General features: G+C 44.3%; 1 protein-coding gene across 2 annotated transcripts; it reads left to right on the top strand.

Annotated features, from left to right (window-relative positions):
- Positions 1 to 3108: 3108 nt before the first annotated feature.
- On the top strand, positions 3109 to 18997 carry CDADC1 (cytidine and dCMP deaminase domain containing 1). 2 transcript variants are annotated; one of them, XM_027890811.1, is made up of 9 exons: positions 3109 to 3226; positions 6389 to 6483; positions 8024 to 8201; positions 9006 to 9584; positions 11509 to 11558; positions 12608 to 12777; positions 13784 to 13973; positions 14613 to 14673; positions 15920 to 18997. In XM_027890811.1, exons 1-9 carry the CDS (start codon positions 3142 to 3144, stop codon positions 15991 to 15993), a joined length of 1482 nt encoding a protein of 493 aa, XP_027746612.1. In that variant the 5' UTR covers positions 3109 to 3141; the 3' UTR covers positions 15994 to 18997. The 2 variants fall into 2 exon arrangements, with proteins under 2 accessions (XP_027746612.1, XP_027746611.1); XM_027890810.1 differs by having other exon boundaries at positions 3130 to 3226; positions 12602 to 12777.
- Positions 18998 to 25745: the final 6748 nt, after the last annotated feature.

The raw sequence follows: 25745 nt of genomic DNA on the forward strand, positions 1-25745 counted from the left end.
CACGAGGACTTATATTACTAATAGTAGGCCTTTATCCATTTTTTACTGTATTTACATAAAGCTACTGATTTTTTATTGTTAAATCGACCTGTAAATGCTAAAATTGAAAGAAATCATGATAGGTTGTTGTTGCCTTGTAATGATCCAGAAAAACCTAGTCCTACAACTTATCCAGTCATTCCTGAGAACCCACAGTGTGCCAGCATGTCAATCATTACCAAAGTCAGCTGAAAATCCTTTCGATTGGGGAATTTTGCCATTAGATCTCAATTGAACTCACAGAGCCATAGTAGAAAGTCTGTTTGGACAGGTGAAACATACAGTGGAAGACAGTAAAATATTAGTTTTGGGAATATGGATGTAAGCAAATGCATACTATTGTGCAAGTCTGACTACACCTGCAATGAGAATAAAAGTACCTAGTGAAAATTACCCATGGGGAATTGATTGCCCCCCAAATTTTGTCAGGGCTTGATGAAGGAACGTGGCAGTATACACAAATTGCATCACAGTGCAATGGATTGGAATGGATTAGAGATGGATGGATTAGAATGAATTGGAGATGATGAACTGAGTTCAAACAACATGTAGTTATTGTTTATTTCATCAAGTTGATGAAATAAAAAAAGTTGCTAAATCAAGTAGAGATCTAAGAAATTTGATGGAAGAGAGCTCGTGAAAAAATAAGATTTTGGGATTCTCACTTACTGGTTGGCTAGCAAGTCTGCTTCAAACAATAATTGTGATAATCAGTTGCATAATTGCAATCTGCACAGCTTTAAGTTGCGTTAGGAGGCTGATTGTGCAATCTACAGGAGGAACTTGTGTAATGATAGCAATGAAAAACAATGAGGCTGATGAGTTCTTGTCTTAAAAACAAGCCCAGATCCTCAAAGCGGGGAAATGAGATAAAGTTTTGATGATCAGGGAGCCAGTCCATTGTGGGTTACCACCAGCTCCCTACTTTGTGCAAACTAGAAGAAAGAAATGGAAATACCTTGTCTCGGTGTGTAAATTGGAGCTGCACAGTGGGCAGCAAGCAGCAAGCCCACATTCAGAACAACACTCGAATTCCATAAGCATCACTTCAGGAAAATTGTCTCTTGCCAAAAAAAAAGAAGGGGAAACTCAGGCAGCAAACTAATTAGGGGATGTTAATATCACCTCAGCTGTGCATCAGTTTTGCCTGCCAGAACTGTCTGTTCTTCATTTCTCCCCAGCACTGTCATGAGATTTTACCTACAAAAACAAGGCAAAAAGTCTGGGTGTCCTTCTGGGTTCCTTCTGAAAGCCTGTTCTTCAAAAATTATTTCCTGGAAAAGGATTTGGGAATTTACTTTTCAATGACCCCAACATAAAAGTCATTCTCCCCCTCTTTTTTTCCCTCCAGACTTTGTCCACAGCCCCCTGGGACCATAAGACTTCATCTACTTTTAACTCATACCTCAACCACTTTTGGTGATATATCATTTCTTCCACAAAACATTAATTGTTTCTTTATAAATGCATACAGCTTTGGGATGAAGTAATTCCCTTGTATTAAGTTTCAAAATCTTGAAGCTATCCCATACTGTAGCCGCTTTTGTAATCAATAGTAATTATGTGGATAACTCCAAATCATTATCTTCATAGAAGAAAAGACACTAAATATGAATACTGGGTATATTCTAATTACACTTTCTTTAACCTCTTCTCTCTTCCAACTTTTCTCTCACTTTGAGTAGTCAAAGTAGCAATCCCAGAGCCAGTCTTCCTGAGCCTGAACATCAACTCATACAAGAAGAAGAGTTTTGGTCTGCTCAGAGCAACCGCGACATATACATTAAAAATTAAAAAAGGATTCATCCTCATAGCTTGCTCTACACCGACAAGGCCTTGATCACCCTATCATCAGTCTGCACTGGAAGCACACACTTTCTAACAACAAAACACCACCTGGTAAAGTTCTGCTCCTTTTTCCCAGAGGAAGCCAGCGGCACAGGTGAAAAGCTGGATTTTGCCGGAGTAACATCTCCCTTGAAGAACACTCGTGCTGCAGCAATGACTGACAGGAACATGATTTTCCACACACTTAGCCAAGACAGTTAAAACAGAAAAACATTTTGCAGGGAGCACGAGAGATGATCCCAACACATGGAAAAACCCCACGCTATGAGCCACCTGTTTTGCAGCCGTTTACAAGAGCAACTTCTGTGCAGGGAGAAGACGCTGACCCAGCTTTGGGGGCCTGACCAGAGTGCCCTTCGGATCCCTTTTTTATCATGGGAGGCCACCAAGCGCCAAGCAGGGGATGGGGGCTAGTCTGGGCTGGGCAGCTGTGCAGGGATGTCCCAGGAATGGGGCAGCGACAGCCATGTCTAAGCACTTGGTGACCCCAGAGGGGTGACCCCGTGCTGGGCAGATTGGGGCAGCGAGGTGTGTGTGGTGAGGGCACCACAATGTAAGAAAAGACATTAAGCTGTTAGAGAATGTTCAAGGGAGGGCAACGAAGATGGTGAGGGGCCTTCTGGGGAAGCTGGATGAGGAGCGGCTGAGGGCACTTGGTCTGTACGGCCTGGAGGAGACTGAGGGGAAACCTCACTGCAGTTACAACTTCCTCGTGAGGGGAAGCAGAGGGCAAGCACTGATCTCTTCTCTGTGGTGACCAGTGACAGGACCCGAGGGAATGGCCTGAAGTTGTGACAGGGGAGTTTTAGGCTGGATATTTGGGAAAGGTTCTTCACCCAGAGGGTGGTTGGGCACTGGAACAGGCTCCCCAGAGAAGTGGTCACAGCACCAAGCCTGACAGAGTTCAAGAAGCGCTTGGACGATGCTCTCAGGCACATGGTGCGACTGTTGGGTCTGTCCTGTACGGGGCTTGGAGCGGGACTTCGATTATCCTTGTGAATCCCTTATAACTCAGCACATTCCCTGACCCCGCACTCCAGAGCTAACACTCCGTTCCCGAGGGCGGCTCCGCCCTTCGCCGGGCGCCTCAGCCAAGCCCCGCCTCCCCCGCTGCCCATTGGCCGAGCCGCCCGCCCGTCAGCGCCGTTGCCGTGGGGACGGCGCGGCCCAGCGGGAGGAGCGGCCGCCATGGGGGCGGTGCCGCCCCGGGGGCGGAGCGGGGCCGGCGGTGGTCTGCGGGTGGCACCGGCACCCATGCACGGCGCGGAGGAGGCGGCGGCGGCGGGGCCGCGGGCGAGCGCGACCACCACGGCGAGCACGCAGACCGACAGCATGGCCGGTGAGCCGAGCTGCGGGGGGCGGGGTGGTCGGGCCGGGGCCTGCCCCGCCGTGAGGGGGCCGTGGTCGCACCGCGCTGACGGCGGGGCGGGACAGGGGGGTGTGAGGGGGTGTGCGCTGACCGGCCGCCCGCGGGTCTCTCCGCACCCGCCGGGTGCTCCCAGGTGTTTAACGGAATGCCCGGAGCCGTCTGGTTTGTCCTCCTCTCAGGAGGCTCTTCCCGCCTTCCCAGGGCTGTTCGGAGCCCCCTCCTTCCCCCGGCTCAGCTGCTGCTTCAAAGAGTGCTCCTGTCCCTCAGTGCAGTAAAGTGGAGATATATATATATATACACACACATATACGTATACATACATATAGAGAGAGCATACATACACGCTATATAGACTATATATATACACACACACTATATATACTATATATACGCACACTATATGTATGCATATAAAGTGTGTCTGTATATATACAAAGCACATATATATAAAGGATGCATATACTTATATGTATAGTACATATAAGCATATATATACAATTATATATAAGAATATATACTTTATGTATACAGTTATGTATACTGTATCATATATATAAAGTATATATTTTTATATATAATATATGTAGCCATATGCATATATATGCAAGAAAGTATATATATATCTGTATATATATGTTTCCTCCCTCCTCCCCCACCCCTGCTTGGCAGCACCCTTCTCCATAAGGGCCTTTTGATAACATAAGCTTGTATTTTGCTTCCCCGCCCCCATCACAATGATTTCTTTTTCCTCTCCTAAACCATGTATATTTGATAAGTATAATAAAATGCAACGTGCAGAAGAATGCTTGCCTTCTGAGGGGTGTTTTCACTAACCCTTGCAGCAGGGCCCATGTATGGATTTAGTAGAGAGCAACTTCCTCATGAGGCTGGGAGTGCCCAGATGAAGCAGATTCTGACAGATTTCATAGATCGCTTCGCTGCGGTCCCGGGGAGCAGTGTGTGCATACAGATGTGCTGTATAAATAGCTCTCCCACTAAGCACCGTGACAGGGCTGCCGGGGTCTCTTTGATGGGTAAATGGGTTTTGTTTCTTCCTAGTTTTATGGAAATCCTGCTTCCAAGCAAGCAAAAGTGATGAACGCTGAAAATAGGTTTCAGTTTCCATTTCCCAGGCAGTAGCATGATGTCACCAGTATCTCTCTCCTTGGTGGTGTCAAAGCACTTCTTATAAGCCTTTTAGACTTTGGACTAAGGAACTCCTACATTACAAATGTGGCATAATCCTGCATCTGAGCCATGTCTGGATGGGCAGTGCCCTGCTCCTGTTTGCTTGCAAGCACAGGAGCAGCAGAGTTTTTGTCACCAACCTTCACAGCATGCTTTCCCTGGAGCATGCTTTGCCTCACTGAAGCAGGATTCCTAGCCCAGAGGAATAAAATCATACTTTTGTGTGAAGTAGGGAAGCTGTGGGCTTAATGCACCTGAAAAGAGCACTCCTTTTATAATTGGTTTTACTCTCAGTAGCAGAGAGCCTGATTCCTTTACTTCCCCAATCTTCTGTACTTCTTTAAATTCTGTAACATGTCTTTTGCCTTTTTTCTGGTCCGCTTTAATCAGCAGTCTTTGCACTCTGTTGAACCTAAAAGAAGTGTTTAACTACCTAAGTGAGTGAAGATGCAAACACATAGATATAATAACTGTAACCACAGGTCTTTCCTTTTTCATCATAATATTCTCCTGCGTCTCATTACGAATTCATGTCTACTCACAACAGTGATGTGAACTTGCACAGTCTTCAGTTTGTTTCCCATGTGTTTGGCAGCTTGCATTCAGGTTAGGTCCAAGAAAACAAACAGTAATTAAAACTTGCTTATGTTGCATTCTGTTTTAATTCTACTCTGTATGCCAAATTGTAATCCATGAGGGTATATGTGTGAGTTGATATAAGTTGCATTGTTTCTTTTAACCTGCCATCTGGGAACTGTACATGCTTGTGCTATGACAATAGCCTGTGCTGCCTGCCATATACATTTTGAGCACACCTTGTACCTCTTCCAGTGCTTGTGTACAGTGGAATAGCAGAGCTGAGCAGCCTAAGGAGTAGTGAACAATGTGGCAATCAGATGGTGCTGCTCACAGGCCTATATTTGCTTTCCAAACCCACACTTCTGTGTCAAAAAAAGCTGCTAAAATATTGTCTGGAAATGGTATTTCAGTCATGGATTCCATAAGTTTATCTGGTGTCCTAATTGTTTTGGTTCACAGGCATGTCATTAAACGAACCCTCTCCCCCACCCAAGCAATCTTATATGTGTTCATTACAGCCCTCTGTAAGCACCCCTGAAATAGGATGGAACTTTTTTGAAGACTTAATCACCTTCTTTCCAAGTGTGAGGCAAGGCAGCTTCACATCTGGAACAGTGCAAGCTTTGCCGAACAGTGCAGTACTTCCTCCTTTTTCCTTTGTGGGACACTCAGTACTGCTGAGCAGTGGCCCTAACAGGACCTTGTCCAGATTTTAAGTAGGAGCACAGCACAGTGCAAATTGGTGGTCCAAGGAGGGGATTCTTTGCTACCTCTTTGGTTATTTGTCAGAAGTGACAGCCTGAGCAAAAGGTTTAAACTTTTGTAGAAATCTAACCAAAATCTGGTTAGTAAAAGTCCAGAAGCAGGATCTCCACAATTGATATAACTGGAAGGTTTCACAAAGGTTCATCCCCTCTTACTGCAGGTGTCAGTGTAAGATCACGATGCATGCCTGGGTGTTTCTTCTCTCTTCTGTGGTGAGCCTGAAACTGAATCAGAAGCTATGTCTCTGATTTCTGTAACCATCGGTGAACCATTTGAGCAGGTTAAGTTATGTGGGATCTGATGATCTGATCTGTGATTTCTGCTCTTCACCTCTAGTAGAATTAATTCACTGAATTTCAATGAAAGCTTCATCACTTCCTCTTTTTGCACAGATCTGATCTCTGCATCCAGATATGTGCATCCTAAGTGACTGCCCTGAAAAGGACAATGTGGATTTAGCTGCTGAAACAGCAGAAGGGGTTGATGAACCAGCTTCTGTAGTAGCTGTGGTGTAGAAGACTTGAAAAACAATGTTCAATAATGTGGAGTTTCTTTATATGTATTCTCTAATAAATAATTCTTTTTTCCTTCAAATGACAGGTCAAATGCCAAGACTTTCTAAGGTCAATCTTTTTACTTTATTGAGTCTCTGGATGGAGCTCTTTCCCTCATCTGAACAACAGAAGAAATCACAGGTAAAATGTCTATACTTACTTAGTGTTAATTGGTCTTTCTGAACAGCTCCTGTAGTGAACTTAATGCAACTGCTTTTTACATGACAAATAGTCCAAACCAAAAAAAAAAATCAGAAACAACAACAAACTAGTAAGCTTTCTGCAATTATTTCTTAGAAGTAGAAAAAAATCCAGTGGTGGGAGAAAAGTAGCAAAATGACCGAATAGCATGCCATTTCTGAAAAACTCTGCAATATAAGATATACCCCCAAGAGGTGAAGCAAGCACTAAAAAATGTTGGGTGCGTTTTAAAGAGCATAACAAAGGAGGAATGGTGTATACTGTGTATATACTAATTATGACTTTAAAGTGAATGTAGTCAATGGTGTTGAGATACTCTTTTAGAATTACAATGTCATGACTGTAGTGGATCATTTCTCTTATACAGTGGAAGTGCACACAGCTACTTGAAATGTTTGCTGATCAAGGATTTGTAGGTAACTAGCGACAGTGAAGAGAAACTGTCCTTGAGAATGGGTCTTCTAAATAGCAGCCTGTTACTATTACACTTAAAAGTAGAGGGGCATTTTCGGAGTGTCCTGGGGCAGGGTGTTTATTTTTGTGGTCAGACTTCTTATTGCACTATTTAAAATGATTACTACGTTTTGCAGAGCATACTGCTATGCTAAGATCCATAGCACATTATCAGCCAGGGCAAGAAAAGATAGGAAAATTACTTGAGTGAAAATTAGGCCTAATTTTCAGAGCTTGGTATGTCCAGGGCTAAGATCTGAAAGAGGGGTAGATAAGCAACACCAGACAGACTTCAAAAGCATTTTCAAATCTAGTAATTCAGTAAGGAATGGCTCTTGGGTTATAGGTAGAGCTTTTGTGCAGCCTCACTTCTGTATCCACAAAGTAACTGAATGAATAATTTACAGATCTAAGGCAACAGTGTTCAGTAGCAGCTGCATTGTATAATGACATCTGTTTCACCAGCTTCATCAAACTAGCTTGTATCCAGTTTCCTCACAATACATGGAAATTCAGTTGTAATAGCTCTTGCCTGTGGTATGCAGACTTCTTCCATTGAAGATCCTTTAGAACCAGGATTCATTTCCGTAAAAGAAGAGTCTGAAATAAAGCTAGAGAAGCTGCTGGCTCCTGCAATGGTCAAACTTAAGACAGAAATTAAATTCATGAGCATTTCCAGATGCTGGCTGATTCAGAGGGGGTTTCAGCTATAATTAACAGAATCTTCTATGCTGCTTCTGGATTTTGTTATGGGCAAAACAATGACTAGAAAAAATCAGGAATTTGTGACAAGTTCCTATTTGGAGTTTGAAACAAGCACTGGTGTTAACAGGCACATGTGGGGAAACAAAAATGTGTAGGAAAGTGTTACAGAGATTGTTTAATTGTTCATATTACAGCTTATACTGAAGAACTCTGCTGCTAGTTGCTTGCTGTTACCCAAGGAGGACCTGTAACATCTCTGTGGTCTTCGTGTTAAAGAAAAGTAAAATAATAATAATAATAGTAGTAATGCATTTTTCTGTAGGTGAAGAAGAGTGGTCTAGTTGTGGTGAAAAACATGAAGATTATTGGTCTTCATTGTTCCAGTACAGACTTGCATGCTGGCCAGATTGCACTCATCAAACACGGATCAAGACTTAAAAACTGTGATCTTTATTTTTCCAGAAAACCATGTTCAACTTGTTTAAAAATGGTTGTAAATGGTAAGCAATGACTGTAGTGAAATAGGAGTAAATGTTATGCTCGTGGTGAATGTTATCGGAAAGCCTGTTTTCTCTGTGGACTCTCCCAGTTGTGAATGCCAATCCCTAACTTGTGTAGACTGCACTGATATTTTCCAAAAGAGTCAATGGAGCTGATGGTCAAGACACTAGGGTTTGCTCCTGAGAACCTGTTTCTCTGTGCAACTGTTATTGTTGGTGGTGCTTTGCCTCTCGGGTGGGATGCACTGCTGAGATTCTGCCGTACCTGTTGCACTTTGCCAGAGCATCCCTAAGCCTGATGAAAAGGCCTAGGTTGCTACATTTTTCCTTGCCTTCCCATGGCTTGTCAGTGACACAAGAGGAAGGATGGTTTTTAAGAGAGAGAAATCACAGGGAGTACTTAAGGGTTTCCTTTTCCCAAGGGAGATGAAGACAAGCCGGATTATTCACTTCCTGAAATGTGATCTGCTGGCACACCCCTTCTGTGAATATTGATTTTTAATCTCAGCAACAAAGTCTATTAGTGCTAACTTTTTTGTGTGTTGCTAATGTAGCTGTTGTAGGTAAGATGCAAAGTTAGGCTCTCACAAAGATCTTAGAACTTGGGAAACTCTAATTTTTGTCTATAGTCTGATTATCAAGTCAGATAATCCCTTGATACTTGTATCTACCAGCAGGCTCACCTTAGGCAGCACTCGGGCCTTAGAGGAGTAAAACCAGGGCTGGGCAATAGTGCATTGAATATGAGTTTTATGTTCCACTGTACCTGCATGGTTCCTTTTGCTGCATTATCTTCTCTTCCAGCCGGGGTGAACAGGATTTCTTACTGGCCTGCAGATCCTGAAATCAGCTTGCAGAACGAGGCGTCCAATCCCATGAGTACTGATGATGCAAAGCTAGATGCCAAAGCAGTAGAAAGACTGAAGTCAAATAGTCGTGCTCGTGTGTGTGTGCTGCTTCAGCCTTTGGTGTGCTATATGGTGCAGTTTATTGAAGAAACTTCCACCAGGTTTGATTTTATTCAGAAAATAGCAAAATCACAGCCTGACTGTAATACTGACTTTTATACTGCATGCAGACAAGAGAGAATAAAAGAGTATGAAAGCTTATTCCTAATTTCAAATGAGGAAATGCACAAGCAAATATTGATGACAATAGGACTGGAGAACCTCTGTGAAAATCCATACTTCACCAACCTTAGGCAAAATATGAAAGATCTTGTCTTGGTCTTGGCAACAGTGGCCGCCAGTGTCCCTGTCTTCGGATGCTTTGGATTTTACAATAGTGAATCACCAAGAACAAATGAAGTAGACAAGCAGTGTTTGCCCCAGGACATCGCAAGGCACTGTATGATACAAGCCAGGCTACTTGCGTATCGGACAGGTGAGTTTTTACAGTAGTGGAACAAGGATGGGTCTCATAAGTAAAGTTCCTGTTTTCAGTCTTATTCTTCCAAATACTTCCTTGAGTAAGCTGCTCAACTCCATTCCTACATATGTGGAACAGGTGCAGCAGTAATAGTACATAGTATTGTGTGTGAAAGCTTTCCAAGAGAAAATCGGTGCAGGTATTTCACAGACAGTGCTGGCAAACCCTGCCCTGCCAGCGTGTCCAACACCCTACTGAAAACAGAACAGAATGACATTTACATTCTTCGAGCTGCCCTGAGGCTCTTTTTACTGAGGTTTCACAAGATGCTTCTGTTATCAAATAAATGCCAATATTTCAAGCAGATTATGTACACATCAGAAAAAAAGCTGTGAAATATATCCTTCCAGTAGGGCATTAAGTACAGTTATATTAAGTCTCCTAGTTCTAATCTTATTAGTAGAAGTGCTTATATATCTGATGGGGGAGTTTTTTGCACAGGGGCTAAAGTGTTATATACAGGCTTCTGGAGTGGAAGGATAGTTATTACTCTCTCTTGATAGAGATGACTTCTGTTCACTACTTTGTTCTCTCTGGGTAGCCCCGCAATAAACTGATAATTTCTTCCAGAGAACAGAATATGAAGACTTAAAACTTAGTGGTACTCCTTAGTGATGTTTTTGTCTTCCAGAGATGATAGTTGCATTATCTAAACCATTGTAAACAAATAGAGAGTACATACATAAAGCATAAACCAAAACTAATACCCTAACACACACACACACACACCCCCACACCCAATCAAGTCAGGTACCCTCCGCAAATTTGGTCTCCAAAAATTGCAGAGGAGATGGCATTTTTTGGGTGCAATTCAGAAGTGTTACAGAACCAGTTGTGAGTTCTTTGTGCAGCTACTGTTGTACAGAACAAGATGGAATGGCCAAGCTTGAGTACTTATTCTTGAAGCAGCAAAATATGTGTGGTTTTTAGCCTGAACTCAGGTCTGTTTTTTGAGCAAATTCTTATTCCGCTTTAATCCTGTAATGAAATTAAAACAAAGAGCAGCCCCCCCACACACATTTAGATGCTTTACGTTATTATATAGATGGATATAAGGGGAGCAAGATCATCAGATATTTTCTATGAGCTGATGATAATCAGTGATTATAATTTTCATTGCTTCATCAGTGACTAATAAATATGCAGAATATAAAAAAAGTTTCCGTAAAATATGTCATTGGCAGGAAAGACCCATTTTGAGTGATTCAATATGGTAGCAATACTAAGGATGATGGAAATGATTAATAGAAACAGTGTGTTCTACAATATCAGTCAATGAAAGCGTGAAGCATTTTTGTCTACTTGATATGCTCTGTTTTAACTGGTCAAGACTCTCATCAATAGCTACTGTGGAGGATTTCCAGGTTCCATAAAAACCTTCCAAGTCACACAGTGAAAGTTCTGTACTAGTTTTCCTGTGGTGGTGACCCTAAAATCCAGTGGTTAATATTTTGTCTCTGCATTGGGTATTGATAGGAATTCAAACCACAGAACCGTAAACCTAAAGAATGGCAGAAATAAAGTAATTAAATTAAGTAGTAAACAACAAGAAGGTTTTTATCAGTTTGCTGTCTCACATCAGTGAACCTGTCCACATACATTCTTGGCACACATTTTCTTATCTATATGTTGGTTGCTTTGTTGCATTTTTGAGCAAATGTACACAACAAAGTCTTAGAATGACTGTCTTGCAGTTAAAGCTCACCCTGCTTTTACAGGACACTCATGATTTCAAAGCTTTTAATCTTTCTGCATTTCTTTTCTTCCTGTCCACAAAGCAACAGTAAATGTTATTCCTTGCTCTAGGTTGTCATATGTTAATGTATAGGTAACTTGGAAATGCTTTATTTATTTACTCCTACAATGTTATGTATTTTAGAGGATCATAAAACAGGAGTTGGAGCTATTATTTGGGCAGAAGAAAAATCAGTAAGTATTGAAAAATTTACTTTTTCTTGCACTCAAAATTCATACACTTGCTTTGAACTTTTTATTTTCCTTTATATACCTCTATTTTTCGTACAAACATCCAGCACTATAGAAAGCTTGCGCTTCTCGTGCTATAGTAACTAAGTTGACTGGTTCATTGTTATGCTTTAAGATAAAAGGGAAGTATAAATCATTTTAGTAACTACCACAGTATCTCCACCTGGACTTTCAGTATGCCTGCTTCCCTAGTCATTGTCAGTTATTCCAGGTATCCTGGCTGCAAGGTTTTGCCACAGCTGCTGATTGGGCTGCATGTGCCTACTCTGCGTGATCCCTCTTTGCAGCTTTTTTTTGGAGAGGTCTCAGTGCAATTGTAGCCTGACAGTCTCTTGAGGATATTTGTTGTAGCTGAAATGCTGTACTGGCTTTAGGACTTTCCTTTTTGCACCAAAGTGGTATTTTTCTACAGATATTGTTACGGTGCTTTTTCCCATCCGAACGTAAAGGGTTTATTTCTTTATGTCTCTGATTATGCATGTTACCAGTCCCAGGAAGCCTCATTCTTCATGCAGGTGCAACATACTCTTCATTTGTTTTTATCATCCAGTCGTCACCTGCTTACTGCTGTTTTGTTTCTTGTTCCGGTTTCAATCGCTGTTTGCTGCTCATTGGCCCGCTGGTCACTGGGTCTGTTGAGAGAGAGGTGAAACACCATCTCTGGCACATCAGGGATGAACTCCAGATGTCTTCAGATTTATACATTGCAGAAATGCTTAATGACTAAGACCTACAGATTTCTTGTCACTGCTATCAGTTTTACTTGCCAAAAGGAAAGCCTCTAACTGAGATGTTGCACTTTGCCTGTGCGGCTCCTACAGAGCTCAGTGGAAAAGCTCCACACAGACATAGAGCAGTTTGCAAGAGCTGAGCTCTCTTTCAACTGCTGTAACTTGGCTGAACTGATAATGTGAAAGTATACAGTGCACAGCACTCTAACTTAGAACTCGGTTTAAATACCTCCAAATTTGTTGCTTTGCTTACTGTTGCAGAGAAGCTGTGATGGAACAGGAGCAATGTACTTTGTAGGCTGTGGTTACAATGCCTTTCCTGCTGGATCTGAATATGCTGATTTTCCACACATGGATGATAAGCAAAAAGATCGTGAAATCAGAAAGTTCAGATACATTATACATGCGGAGCAGAACGCCTTGACATTCAGGTAAATGGGATTATTTTTACCACCGAAAAGAATGAAATGGTTCAGAAACAATTCCCTGGCAAATGTGTGTTGTGGTTTAAGCCCAGCTGGCATCTGAGCACCACACAGCTGCTGGCTCAACCCCTTGCCCCAGTGGAATGAGGAGGAGAATCAAAAGTGAAACTTGTAGGTTGAGATGAGAACAGTTTAATAATTGAAACAAATTAAGATGTAATAGTAATAAGAAAAAAACAAGTGATGCACAATACAATTGCTCACCACTCACTAAACAATGCCAGACCACATCTGGGTAATTCCCCCTGTTTACGTACTGGGCATGGAATGGTATGGAATATTTTGGTTGATTTGGGTCACACGTCCCACTTCTTGTGCAGCTCCTTACTGGCGGAATATGAGACACAAAAAAAGTGCTTGATTCAGAGTAAGCACTTCTTAGCAACAACTAAAACATCAGTGTGTTATCAACATTATTCTACTAAATCCAAAGCACAGAACTGTATCAGCTACTGAGAAGAAATTAACTTAATCCCAGCCCACACCAGGACAGTGTGTGGTGTCACTGTGACGAAGTGTGGGTTACAGTCACAGTCTTGTTTATGCCTATGATATAGAACTTGGATGTGTGTGGACACCAGTCAGCTCCTGGGGTTTCTTCAGAATTCTCAATTAAACCTGTTTTTTAAAGGATATTCACTCCTTCAGTTACTATTCACATACAAACTACTGCCTCTGCTTCCTGCAAGACCATGCTATGGTCTGAAATACAGAAGCGTAGCCGTTGATGAGGCTTCCAACAATGACATGTATGGAGACGTGGGATGAATATTTTGTTCACAGATAGTAAAACCAAACCAGATACCATTGTGTACTTGTGCACTTGGTAAGAAATAAGATGCTTCTGAGCGTAGATAACACTTCTTTACTTGCTCTTCTGAGTTATCAATTTGTCACAATTCAAAGCCATCAATATACAAACTCTTAAATTCTGTTTTCTGACTGCTTGTAGGTGTCGAGAAATAAAGCCAGATGAGAGAAGCATGATATTTGTGACAAAGTGTCCATGTGATGAATGTGTCCCTTTAATTAAAGGAGCCGGTATCAAACAGATCTATGCAGGAGATGTTGATGCTGGAAAAAAGAAAGCAGACATATCCTACATGAAGTTTGGTGAACTTGAGGGTGTAAGCAAATTTACAGTAAGTGTATTCTAAAAACCATGGGCAGAATTGATGGGAGAGCAGAGAGAGCAGTCATCTGCAGCTACCTTAGAGGAGCATTGTGTTGTTGAGCGAGATGAATGGAATTGAGAGGTTGCTCTGTCCCAGTACTGGGGAGAAGTGCTGTGCCATATGCCAGATGATGGGGCCAAGTGTCTCTCTTTTCTGTGTCTGCAGTCGGGATTTCCCCCTTCACTTTTTGCTGTAGTTTGAGGTGGTCTCTTCATGCTCTGAAGTTTTCCAAGCCTGCCCTGTCAGAGCATGGCAGCTGATGTGGGAGATCACAGCATGATTTTGGCCCTTCCAGCAGCTCCTGAAAGAGTTGCAGTGGGTTTTGAAGGCGGCCAAGTGCACCTGCACGCGGTGCTCACCATGATGAACTGCAGCACTGTTGGTTTGAACAGGCTCATTTCCCCTTCTCGAGGAAGTAAATGTCTACACATTCCTTAATTGTTAGTTATCCTCAAAGCAAGTGTGTGTTCAAGGGCGAGCCCTTCATTTCTCACCTCACCCCCAGTCATGCCTCACAGTATAGGTCTGTAGGCTACTTCTCCTTCCTCCCTTTGTTTCTTATTCTGTCTTCTGGAATAAGTAAATGTTTTCTTCTTCTTTTACCAGTGGCAACTAAATCCATTGCACACTAATGCGCTTGAATTCCATGACCCTACAGCCAGGGAAAGTAAGTATTTTTTCATTAATTTGTTTTATGACTGAAGTCAGTAAGTAAGATCGTGTTTTAGACAAACCTGAATTCTTCTGTGATTGATTAGTCTTCCTTAATCTTGTTTTCAATGAGTTACATTTTGCTGTGAAAACTTCTCTGAGTTTTTTGAATAAGTAGGTGAACTAACTGTAAGTCAAAATCAAGCTCGTTTTAACAAATGCTTGGCATTGGCACACACGTCACAAAACCTAGTAACACAGTTATCAAGGTCACTGACATGCTGTTTTGCATATAGATCATTTCAGACTACTTGGTCATGTTTTAAATTTTGTTCTATAAAGACTGCCATTATTTTTCAGGAGAAATTGGACTCCTCCAAGTCATTTATATATGTTCTGCAGAACATTTCAGTGCTTCTTTTGTATTTGTGTGTATATATGCGTGTATAGTATTAAGGTCACAAAATCCTTGTCACTGTGCACCCTTTGTAGCAAGGGGGCTGTCATCTTCTGAAAACAGAGTTCAGATAAGTCTTTTTTTGAAGCCTTTTTGTGCTACAAAAGGGACTCAGCGTAGGCATCTGCTGTCAGCCACCAATCCTTACAATGTTTCTCATCCAGAGGGGAAAATAGCATGGAAATAGCAGCTAAATAATTTTTGTGCCGCAAGCAGGAAGATAGAGAGTGTAAAGATAGGGAGTTGGCAGTTACTCAAAACACTGAGCACCATGATAGGTCTTAGAAAAGACTGAAGGTGTTCTCTGTGGCACACGAATAGCCACGTACTCCAAGCAACGTCCTGACATGTAGTGAGATAAGTTAGTGGAGAAGTCTCTTCATTAGCTATTTCCTTATGAGCTGGGGAAGGGGGAGGGAAGGGCTCAGAGTGGTGTTTATGCCATTAGTGATCACTGGAAAATGTTAGGGCTTGTTTGTCCCTTCCTCTGTTAATGGTTTTTAGACCCAGCTGGAGAAAGATTCATCCTGGGGTACTTTGTTTGACAACCTTTAACAAGGCTCATTTCTCCAGTGTTTTCTTTAATATGATATGCTTGGATTTTCAACACTGAACTGTTTAAAGTTGCTCTCTTTCCTTAGTGTGTTCCTCTTAGCTGTGCCTGCTTCATGTGCCTCTGTGAGGAGAAGAAGATAATCTCGGTCCTCTGCCTACCCCCAGTGTTATTCCAGTGTGCCTGTCTGTGTTGAGTATTTAGACTATACTTGCTATTGTATTAATGTTTGACGCATATTTTTTTCTTTAGATGGGATCCAGAAAACAAAATCGCTGGATGACCAGCTGCACCAAAACAAGAAACTGTGTCTTGGTCACTATTGAATAATTAAGCGCTTCTGCAGTCTTGCTTCATACTTTTTATAATACAGCTTGTTTGCACTTTCAAATAAGGAAGAGTTTTATTTATTGTTTGGAAAGTGAATTTTACAATATGTTTATTTATGATGTCTTTAATGTTTTATGGAATTACCTGAAGGTCTTTTTAATTTAGAAGCTCCTGGCGAAAAAATGCTGCTTATGTTTTTTGTGAAAGTAACTGGGTGGCTAATCATTGTTAACACATTTGAAAAAATACTGAAAGTTTGTTGCTGATAGATCAGAGTAAAATAGTGTCTTATTTGCTTGGTGTATGGGTTGAAGGAATGGATTTCTAAGTTCTGGGCTAGCAAAATGCAGAAATAAGCCCTGGTTCTTCAAATACAACTGTCAAAGGGATCTTCTAGGCAGTGGTAGATAAATAATCACCAGCAACTATTTCTGTTCCTTAAAGTGGCTTTTGCTTCTCAGTCTGCTTCGCAATATAATAGACACAAAACCATTGGGATAGCAATCATTGCTAGGTAAATGATTTGGAGATCAATCTTGTCTCTCATACACACTGTCTTCCACCTACCATAGCAGCAGAGCTGTTTTGTTTCGTGGTACTTGCCTTGCTGCTTTGTGTCCTTCCTCAAGTGCAGTCCATCTGATTTAATGAAGCCAAAGATTAGCTTTGGTTTCTCTCAGCTTCTGGATGCAGGCCTAAAATCATTTGGCTGTATGCATCTCACTGGCCCCTGCCTAAATGTGAAGATTGCTAGTGTTTTGTTTCTGTTAATCTTCACTAACAGGCTTCTAGGACTACAGAGGTGAATAAATTGCCAGTGTCCTGTTGTTTCTTAGATAGGATGATCTGTATTTGGGAATAGCCCAAATCTTTTCAGGTGCTAATCTTTAATGTGGAGCGAGGGTGACATTAAAACAGCAGTGAAACTGCAGTCTAGTGCTTTTGCTAGTTTTCAGGGAGTAGATAATGGGTAACCAGAACAATGAGTTGTACCCATCTTTTGAGAGGTCTCTCTCCTAATTCCCATCTGTTTCCTGCTTTGAATCTGACCTCTAGCTGTTTGTTTTAGCAGATGCCCCAAGACTGACTGTTCACCCCTGTGCTGAGCTCTCAAGTGCAAATACCGTAACACCTTTTTCTGCTGCTGCTGGTAGGATACATGATCAGCCCTTTTCCAGTTCTTTCATGCATTTTGTCTTTGCTGCCCTCCTTAAAGAGCTGGAAGGGGAATCATGTCTTAAGATGCTGCTGTAGGTTCTCTTTGTTTCTTTTAGGTATTGGAAAAGCTTGGAACTAGACAGCAGAGCTGTGATTGGATAGTGTGCAGAGCACCCTTAACGTGACATTATTATATGGAATTTGTGCTCACCCGGTTTGGCTACTGGTCCTGTAATTTAAGGTACATTTCTTGATGCTTAGAGCTGCAGGAAGGAACCGTGCTTCCCCATGGCTTATAGTATAGCTTCATTCTTGAGTACCTGGACTTTAGGACTGGGGAGTGCTTATACCCTGTTACCATCATGAGAAAAATTCACTCTTCCTGGAGCTGGAGAAGCTGCTGTTTCTCTGAGGCTGGCCTCTTTCACCACTGCTGCCTTGCCGAGCAGGATGCATACAGCTTCCTTTCCCAGGACCAGGTAGAGAGTGAAAGAGAAAAATCTGACCCTGTTTGTCAACTTAAGGGCATGATGGTGAAGTCCATTTTTGCATCACACCTCAAAAGACTGCTTTCTCACCGTAGCTCATGGGGAAATTGCTGAGCTGCCACTTCACAGGGTCTTGTAATCTGGTGCTGAGGAACCCAGGTCCTGATGAGTAGATCCAGCTACAAGGGGATTAAATTGTTGATCCGGGTGATGCACAAACCTCAGAAAGACAGTTTTTTTCTCTGATCAAGGATTCTATACTTCATTGTTTACATCTTTCATATGAGCATAAAGTCAAATGTTGGGGTTTCATAATGGGTTTTTAAGTCATAAATATTTTACTTTGATATATTTCCTCCTCACTTCTTATAAGCATCTTGTGTTAGAATACTTACTCTTGGCTTTTTCAACAGATCACTGCCCAAATTAAAGTCTCCCTTACTCCACCCACTGAAACCTTCTGATTCCCATAATCCATTGGCAATGTTCTTCTACTTGAGGTAGAAGCAAGGAAAAAAACAGGGCCAGGTTTAAGACCCCTTGAAATTTTATACTGATCAGTCTGCTGGTATCAAAATCAGTGAAATCTGTGTCTTTATATGAACAGCTGAAATCATTATAGATGGCCTGGATACACAGAGAAGTAGTCAAGATACAAGTCAAATATCACGCACATGAAATAACTACACTGCTGTAAATGCTGCTGATAACCTATACTTCAGGAGGAGTTAAGATTCTACCTTTACTTTTAATAATTTTTTTAAAAAAGAGGGTTTTTCTATAAAATTTTCTGTGAAACTTGGAATTGCTTGTAAGTCTGAAGGTTTGGAAGCCTGGCTTTATTTGTGTCTTGCTGTATCCTACAGATTCCTCCAGAGGCTCACAAATTTCTGTAGGCTCAGATTATCAATATAACCCTTCTTCTTCAATTTTTACTGGAATTACAAAGTAGGGACTAATATCTTGGCCAACAGGAACAATGTGAATGCGGTTTCTCTCTCAGCCTGTGGACTCTGTAGGTGCTGCTATGCTTGTCTGCTTACCAGGGAGAGCCACGGAAGATTGGACATCTCCTGCAGTGTTTGTTTTGCAAATGACCTCTAGGATGTTTTTCTTACATAAAAATTACAAAGTATTTACTCAAGAAATGTTAAAGTTATATATTTTATATGTTGTATGAAATTTCCATGTGCATTTTGTGTCTCTTCCATTCATTTCAGAACAATCATTTTAATTGCAGGTCTTAACTATCCGTAATAATTTGGCCTCTTGACTGAGAATTACAAAAATTCTCTGTTAATTGTCTGCCTTACAGCAAAACATGTTTTCTGCTAATAAATTAATCTGACAGTAAGTACTGGAGTGTATTTTTAAGTGCTTTGGGTTATTAGGAACATTACGGAGTGCTTTGGAATGCTCACACCTCTTACGAGCCTGGTGCTCTCTTTGCAGCCCCAGCTTTTGCTGAGCCGCATCGCCTGCCTCTGCGCTGCCTGAAGAATTTGTCTCAACATGAGGCTGTGCCTCCTGCCAGTCCCAGGGAAGGGCTGGGATCCCCTTCCTTGGGTCTGTGAGTATTAATTCACTCCTCCTCAGGAGAGTAAGAACTGCCTCAGGGAGCAACGCGTGAGGTGCCACCTCCACAGGCTGTTCTTTGGTTGGAAAGGATCAAAGTCAGTGAAGCTCTGGCTGTCCAGCAGTAAATTGGTCCATGCTGCACTTCCTGCTTTGCTGCCCTGGATTGCCTGTATGGGTGCACACAGGTGTCCCAGTTCCCAGTCATGCAGAGCAGAGCAGGATCCCTGTGGTGATCCAGGTCAACAGCTGTGGGAGTCTGTAGCATGAAGCAGGTGGTGCCAGGGGTCTGACCCATCAGGGGTTTTACCCAGGGAATTCCACTGAGCACATGGGCTGAGGGCCTGATAGCCAGTGGAGTGCTTTAAGGGCTATTCCTACAGTTCGTTTTCCTGTTAATCTGAAAGGAATCCCCTCAATGCACTCCAAGACTGGCATGTGTCATGGAGCCACATGCAGTAAGCAGGGGGATGCATTTCGGAAGTGCTCTTGAACTGAAATGTCGTAGACAGACAGTGAACAATCAGTGGGACACAGCCAGGCTGGCAGTAGGACAAGCTTCCCAGAGCCATGTTTAATGTGGGGACTACTCTGAAAAGCTTTGCAGTCCTCTCAGTAGATATTTTTGTTTCAGTCATTGTGCCTGCAAAACAGACTTCAAATATCTGGCTTTAATTTGTTAGATCCATTAAGTGGCATTCCTTGGAGAATAGGAAACCAAAATTTTGAATAGATCAGGATTACTGTTGTATTGGATCTGTATATCAGGTATTGATAGTGAGTGGCTTCAGGGGTGGGTTCTGTGAGATGGTGCTGGAAGTTTCCCCTGTGTCCAACACATCCAGTGCCAGCTGGATCCAGGATGGACACATTGTTGGCCAAGGCCAAGCCAATCAGTTATGGTGGTAGCACCTCTGGGACAACAGATTTAAGAAGTGGGGGAAAGTTACTGCACAAGAGCAGTTGTAGCTGGAGAGAGGAGTGAGAATAGGCAAAAGAAACAGCTCTGCGGACACCCCTGTCAGTGAAGAAGGGAGGGGCAGGAGGTGCTACAGGTGCTGGAGCAGAGATTCCTGTGCAGCCCATGGTGAGGCAGCTGTGTCCCTGCAGCCCATCGGGGTCTTCGGGAGAGCAGAGATCTCCCTGCAGCCCATGGAGGATCTCACATCTGAGCAGGTGGATGCCCAAAAGAGGCTCTGACCCTGTGGGATGTGTGTGCTGGATCAGGCTTCTGTCAGGACCTCTGGGAAGCCAGTGGAGATAGGAGCCCACGCTGGAGCAGGTTTGCTGGCAGGACTTGTGACCCCGTGGGGATCCATGTTAGAGCAGCCTGTTCCTGAAGGAACAGTTGGTGAAGAACTGGAACCCCTGGGAAGAATTCATGTTGAAGTTCGTGGAGGGCTGTCTCTCGTGGGAGGGACCCACGCTGGAGCAGGGGAAGTGTGAGGAGGAAGGAGCGGCAGAGACAACACGTGGTGACCTGACCGCAGCCCCCATTCCTCATCCCCCTGCACCACTGCGGGCGTGAGAGGTAGAGAAAACCGTGAGTGAGGTTCAGCCCGGAAAGAAGGGAGGAGTGGGGGGAATTTGTTCTAAAATGTGCTTTTATTTCTCATTCCCTGTCTGTAATTTGATTGGCAATCAATGAAATCAATTTCCCCAGCGCGCCCGCCCGGCCCGCCGCCGTGGGAAGGTGCATCACTGCACCGTGGCCGCGAGGGGGCGCTGCTGGCAGGGAAATGTCTCCTGGGGAGGCAGCCCCGGGACGGGAATCCGCTGGGATGCCGCGATCCAACGGGATGCCGGGACCCGCCGGGGTGCCGGGCTCAGGCTCCGGGAGCGAGGAACCAGTGATCAGCTGTGGTCTGCCACATACAAATGATATTATTTATAAATATTATATAAGCACATATAAATGTCTTAAGGCCGGGTGTCTGCAGGATGGTGAGGCCAGACTCTTTCCAGTGTTTCCCAGCGACACATGGGACAACGGGTGAAAATGAAACACAGGGAGTTGTGTCAGACGGAATATGAGGGAGAAATTCTTCACTGCCAGGGTGGCAGAGCACCAGAACAGGCTGCTCGGATAGGCTGTGGAGTCTCCTTCGCTGGAGACACTCAAGCCCCACTTGACTGCAATCCTATGCAATCTGCTCCAGGTGAACCTGCTTTAGCAGGGGGATTGGACAGGATGGTCTTTAGACGTTCCTTCCAACCCCAGCCACTCCATGATTGTGTGACTGTGATCAGCACACAGGGAGTTCTGCTGCTGCAGACAGCAAAAGACAAAGGTGTGCTGATGCTCACTGTAAATGTCAGAACACTTGAGACAGCTCAGAGCTCGTAAGTGGGAAGAGGAAAAATTGCGACTGGCATGTCTGTCATGTAGATAAAGGGCCTCCTCATTTGGCCAGCGGCAGCACAGGCTTCACCCTGTTTGGGCTGGGAACAGACATGCAGAGGAAAACGCTGAGCATGGCTTTTTCCCTGGGGTATTTTGCAGTGTGACATTTATCTTCTGCACTCCAAGTATCAGCTGTTTGTACAGGAAATTTTCCACTTCACTTTTCTGGGGAGCCAAGCTCTGCCTCAGCACTGGGCGGCTTCCTGTATCTACAGGACCACTGCATTCCCACCACTGTTGAAGGGATGGGGTCTGTTCCAGCTTCAATGTACTCATGCAACATGTTCTCAGTGGCACTAGCAGATATATTAGCAATAATGAAGCCTTTGCAGTCTGCCTGCATTTTCTCCCCTTCTTTGCCCACATTGCTCTTTACTTTGGCTCTAGTGAGGTCACTGCTTTGCAAGGAAATTTTCCTCCAGGGCAGCTAAATTTCTAACTTGGAGGTAAAATAAGGGGTTGAAAAAGCCTGGGGAAACCATGAAGCATTTGAACAATCACTTCAGCAAGAGCCAGGCCTTAGGGACATGTCACATAAATGTCAGCATAGACACATTCCCCTCTTTCCCCCCAGTGTCATTTCAGAAATACCTGAAAGACATATGTAAGATAGTATGAATGCCAGTACATTCACCTGCAGTTAGTCTTTCTATCCTATTGTGGGAGAAGATAGATTTAGCTAGAGAAAACAAAAGCCAGCAGGAAGCAGAGGAGCTTAACTGTATGGCTAGAAGTGCTATTTATTAGCATGAGAGCTGGGTCTTTTGTTGGAATGAACATATGCATCTCCTTCCTCTGCAATGCCTACCATCCCCTGGGACATCCTGCTTTCTTGCCTGCTGGTCCCCAGTGTCGCTTTCCTTTGAGCCTTGGGCAGGAAGCATGAGCCATTGCTGTCAGCCCACAGCAAGAACCTGCTCTGTGCCATGAGCTAATTGTGGCTCTGCCCTTGACACTCCTTGGGGCACAAGGCAAGTCAGTCTGTGAATATAACTTTTCCCCCACACCCAACTTTAAAATGGGGAGGAGATGCCTTTCTCCATTTCCCCCATGGGATTTCAAGAGCCCTGCTCCCTGCAGGCTCCTGCTTGTTCCATGCACACAGAGCCCGTTGGGCATCTGACCATCTGCCTGAGCAAATGCCGGGTTTTGTTTGCTCCCCGCTGGCTGCCGGGGCAGGGCAGTGCCGGGGTGTGCCACCTGCTGAGAAGCCAACCCTGACTGCGTGTTTGCACAAACAGATGCAGCAGGCTCTGCTTTGACAGGGGTATTTTTAAATCCACTCCAGACCCTTGTCAAAGCCAGCTGTTCTACAAGCGAGTTGCAGGGCATTGCCAAAGCTGAGCGTTAGGAGAGGCAATGTACCCTGCAATTTGGAAATAAAGGGCCTCTATTCATAAGAGTTGAGCAAGGCATTTCATGGCCCCAAAGACATGGTCCTGTCTTCTCTGTGTCCTTGGAAGAAATAACTCCATTCACTAGTGGACTGGCAGCTCTCCCCAGGAGAGCTGCACTAGGAAGTTGGGTGGGTTTTGTTCCTTTAACTGCGAGGAGCTGGGCTATGGTGCTGTGACTGGGCTGGTGTCCGTCCTGCAGCCAAAAGGCTGTTCATACCTGTCACCTCAGGGGTTGTGTGCTTGTTGTGTCCAATTGTTTGTCAAACCTCAACATGCTGGAGGTGCCTGCTGGCACGGCGTGGCAGCTAAAGCACACAGGTTACACATTTGGCCTTGGGACAATGAGGTTTCATTCCCAAATCTGGACTTGGGGGAGAGGCTCTGAAGAAGGGCACAGCTCATCCCGTAGACCTGTGGGCATCACTACCAAGGAGCAAAACAGACACCGAGGGAGGGAGGAGGTTGAGGTGGCGTGGGACACACACGAGGCCATGGCTCATGTGCTGCACCACAGCAGACACCTGCAGTCTCAGGGCAGTGTGGGGCTTTCCTGGGGCCAAGGCTCAGCAGCAAAGCCCTTCCAGCTGGTGCCAGTGCCATAGGGTGGTGAAAACAGCTACAGAGCTCTTGTAGCAATGGTGAATTACCACGTTCAGCTGCACGATGCGAGGCCGACTGCTGTCCCGTGGGATGTGCTGGCACACCACCAGCCCTCTCCTCAGCACAATGGTCACTGAGCCACATGGGGGGAGCTGCCTCCCCTCTGTGGCATGGCTGGCCATGGCTGCACCCCTGGCACAGGCTGTCCCCATGCTGCCACTTGCTGTAACACAGCCTGAGGTGGAAAAGGTTATTTTTACCGTGGCTTTGGAAAGTCCCTTGCAACTGATGCCGCACAAAAGGGGTGGGTTGTTTGATCGTTTTTCCTCCTCTCACATTCCTGGAAAGAGGGGCCAGCTCGAGGCAGGCGCTGTGGAGCAGGACCATGAGTCAGGAGGGCTGGGCTCATGGCCTGCCTCTCCCTGGGGTTCCTGGGGAAGCTGGGCCAAGTCACAGCCCTGTGAGACACTTGACTTAGAGCTGAACCACACGGCCAAAACCGCTAACCTTGCAGTTAGGCTTAGGCTTCCCCTTAGCCTTGTCCCACATTCCCTGCTCAGCACAAACTGTGCTCAGAGCTGGCTTGGTCTGCTCATACCTTGTGGCCTCACAACAGAGCCTGAGGGATTGGAGCCTTTGCTGCAGGCAAGGCTCACCTTCAGCATGGGCTGGGGTGCAGGGATTTCCCTCCCTTCTCTTCCCTCGGCCACAGCAGCTCTCGCCCACAGGAGTCTCTCTCACCATGGGGCCAAACCTCCCCCTGGAGGCTCTGGGACACCTTATACCCAGTCCATGGAAACCTATATTTTTATGCAAGGATGCTTAGTCAAGAAAGGGGAGAGCTAAGGCACAATTGCCTTTCATGTCACAATGCCTTATAACAACTATCACCAGCAGGCAGAAGATGTTCTCAGGAAGGGGCTTCCAGCCAAAATGTTGAAGTGCTTCCACTTCAGACAGAAAAATGAAGCACTTGTTGGCCCAGAGAAAAAGCCTCTCTAGTGACCAAACACCACTGCGCCCTTTGGAAAGAGGCCTGAGTTCTCTTAGCCCTGCTCCAATTTCACAGACAAGAGCAAAGCATGCGCTAGAGAACAAATGGGATCTGGAGCTCCTCTCCCTCGTGCATGTGCTGTTATCATTAGATTACAAGGTCCAAGTCATTCTTTCCTTCTCATCTGATCTTTTCTCTGGAGAATGAGGATTAAGAGGCTCAAGCAGTCCTAACGCCCCCATTTGTTGAAGGTCAGAGTCCTGTGGCCTCCCCTGGGTTCACACCTGCTGGCGCACATGCCAGTGCACACTGGGGAGCCTGTTGCCGCCTCTAATCAGATTTTATTTATTTCAGCACAAGCTGTCCAAATCCCAGGACAGAAGTTTGTGGTTTAAAGATTCCTGGCACTCCACTGTATCAAATGAGGTTTGACGTTGCAGGATTGTACATTGCACGTTGGCAGAGATCCATTCATACGATCCAAACTCCCCTGAGTGCTGGGAAGGGATTGCAATGGAGAGGCTGCAGACCAAGCGTCCCCCAGCCTCTTTCTCTCCTTCTTCGCTGTCCTCACTCTGATGAGCTCTGTCCTGCAATCACACAGCTCCCTCAGATAGTAATTTCAGATAAATCGTGAGTTCCTGGTGGGAGCACTCCCTTAGGCAGAAAAACCACCTTGACTGAAATGCATCAAAAGGAAATTGTGTTTATATCAAAGTCACACTACACAAGACCTCCTTTTCATTTAATTAGGGATGTGTCCCCACCTGCTGTGAAATATTATTATGGTGCTTAATTTCATCTTCACCCTTTCTTTTGCTTTTTATTCTTTCAAAGACCTAAGCAAGCTAAGCCTGGGGCAGACTCAGTTACTTTGAGATGTATTGGCAATATCTACTTCAGGACTGGCTTCTTGTAAAATAAGCTGCAAGGGGCCTGGAAATGGTCATTTTACCGTAAGACCACACCTTTTTTCCTCTCTTTCTTGCAGACACACATGCAGACTCCTTTTTCGAAGTTTTTCTTACCACTTACTCATGTGGTCTGATGACTGCTCACCCTGGAAAAGGCTGCCCTCGCAGGGACACGGCCCAACACCCTGTTCCCTGTTGGCCTTACACATCTGTGCCCA

This window comes from Empidonax traillii, unplaced genomic scaffold, assembly GCF_003031625.1.
Source record: "Empidonax traillii isolate 1590-97213 ecotype Southwest subspecies unplaced genomic scaffold, ASM303162v1 scaffold298:size702513, whole genome shotgun sequence".
NCBI classification, from domain to species: Eukaryota; Metazoa; Chordata; class Aves; order Passeriformes; family Tyrannidae; genus Empidonax; species Empidonax traillii.

What these genes read in the sequence shown, in the direction of transcription:
- CDADC1 (XM_027890810.1), top strand. Translation starts at nt 3,142, where the DNA reads ATGCACGGCGCGGAGGAGGCGGCGGCGGCGGGGCCGCGGGCGAGCGCG. An exon ending in CAGAACGCCTTGACATTCAG is followed by an intron (nt 12,778 to 13,783) that starts GTAAATGGGATT and finishes GACTGCTTGTAG; the next exon opens with GTGTCGAGAAATAAAGCCAG. An exon ending in TGACCCTACAGCCAGGGAAA is followed by an intron (nt 14,674 to 15,919) that starts GTAAGTATTTTT and finishes TTTTTTCTTTAG; the next exon opens with ATGGGATCCAGAAAACAAAA.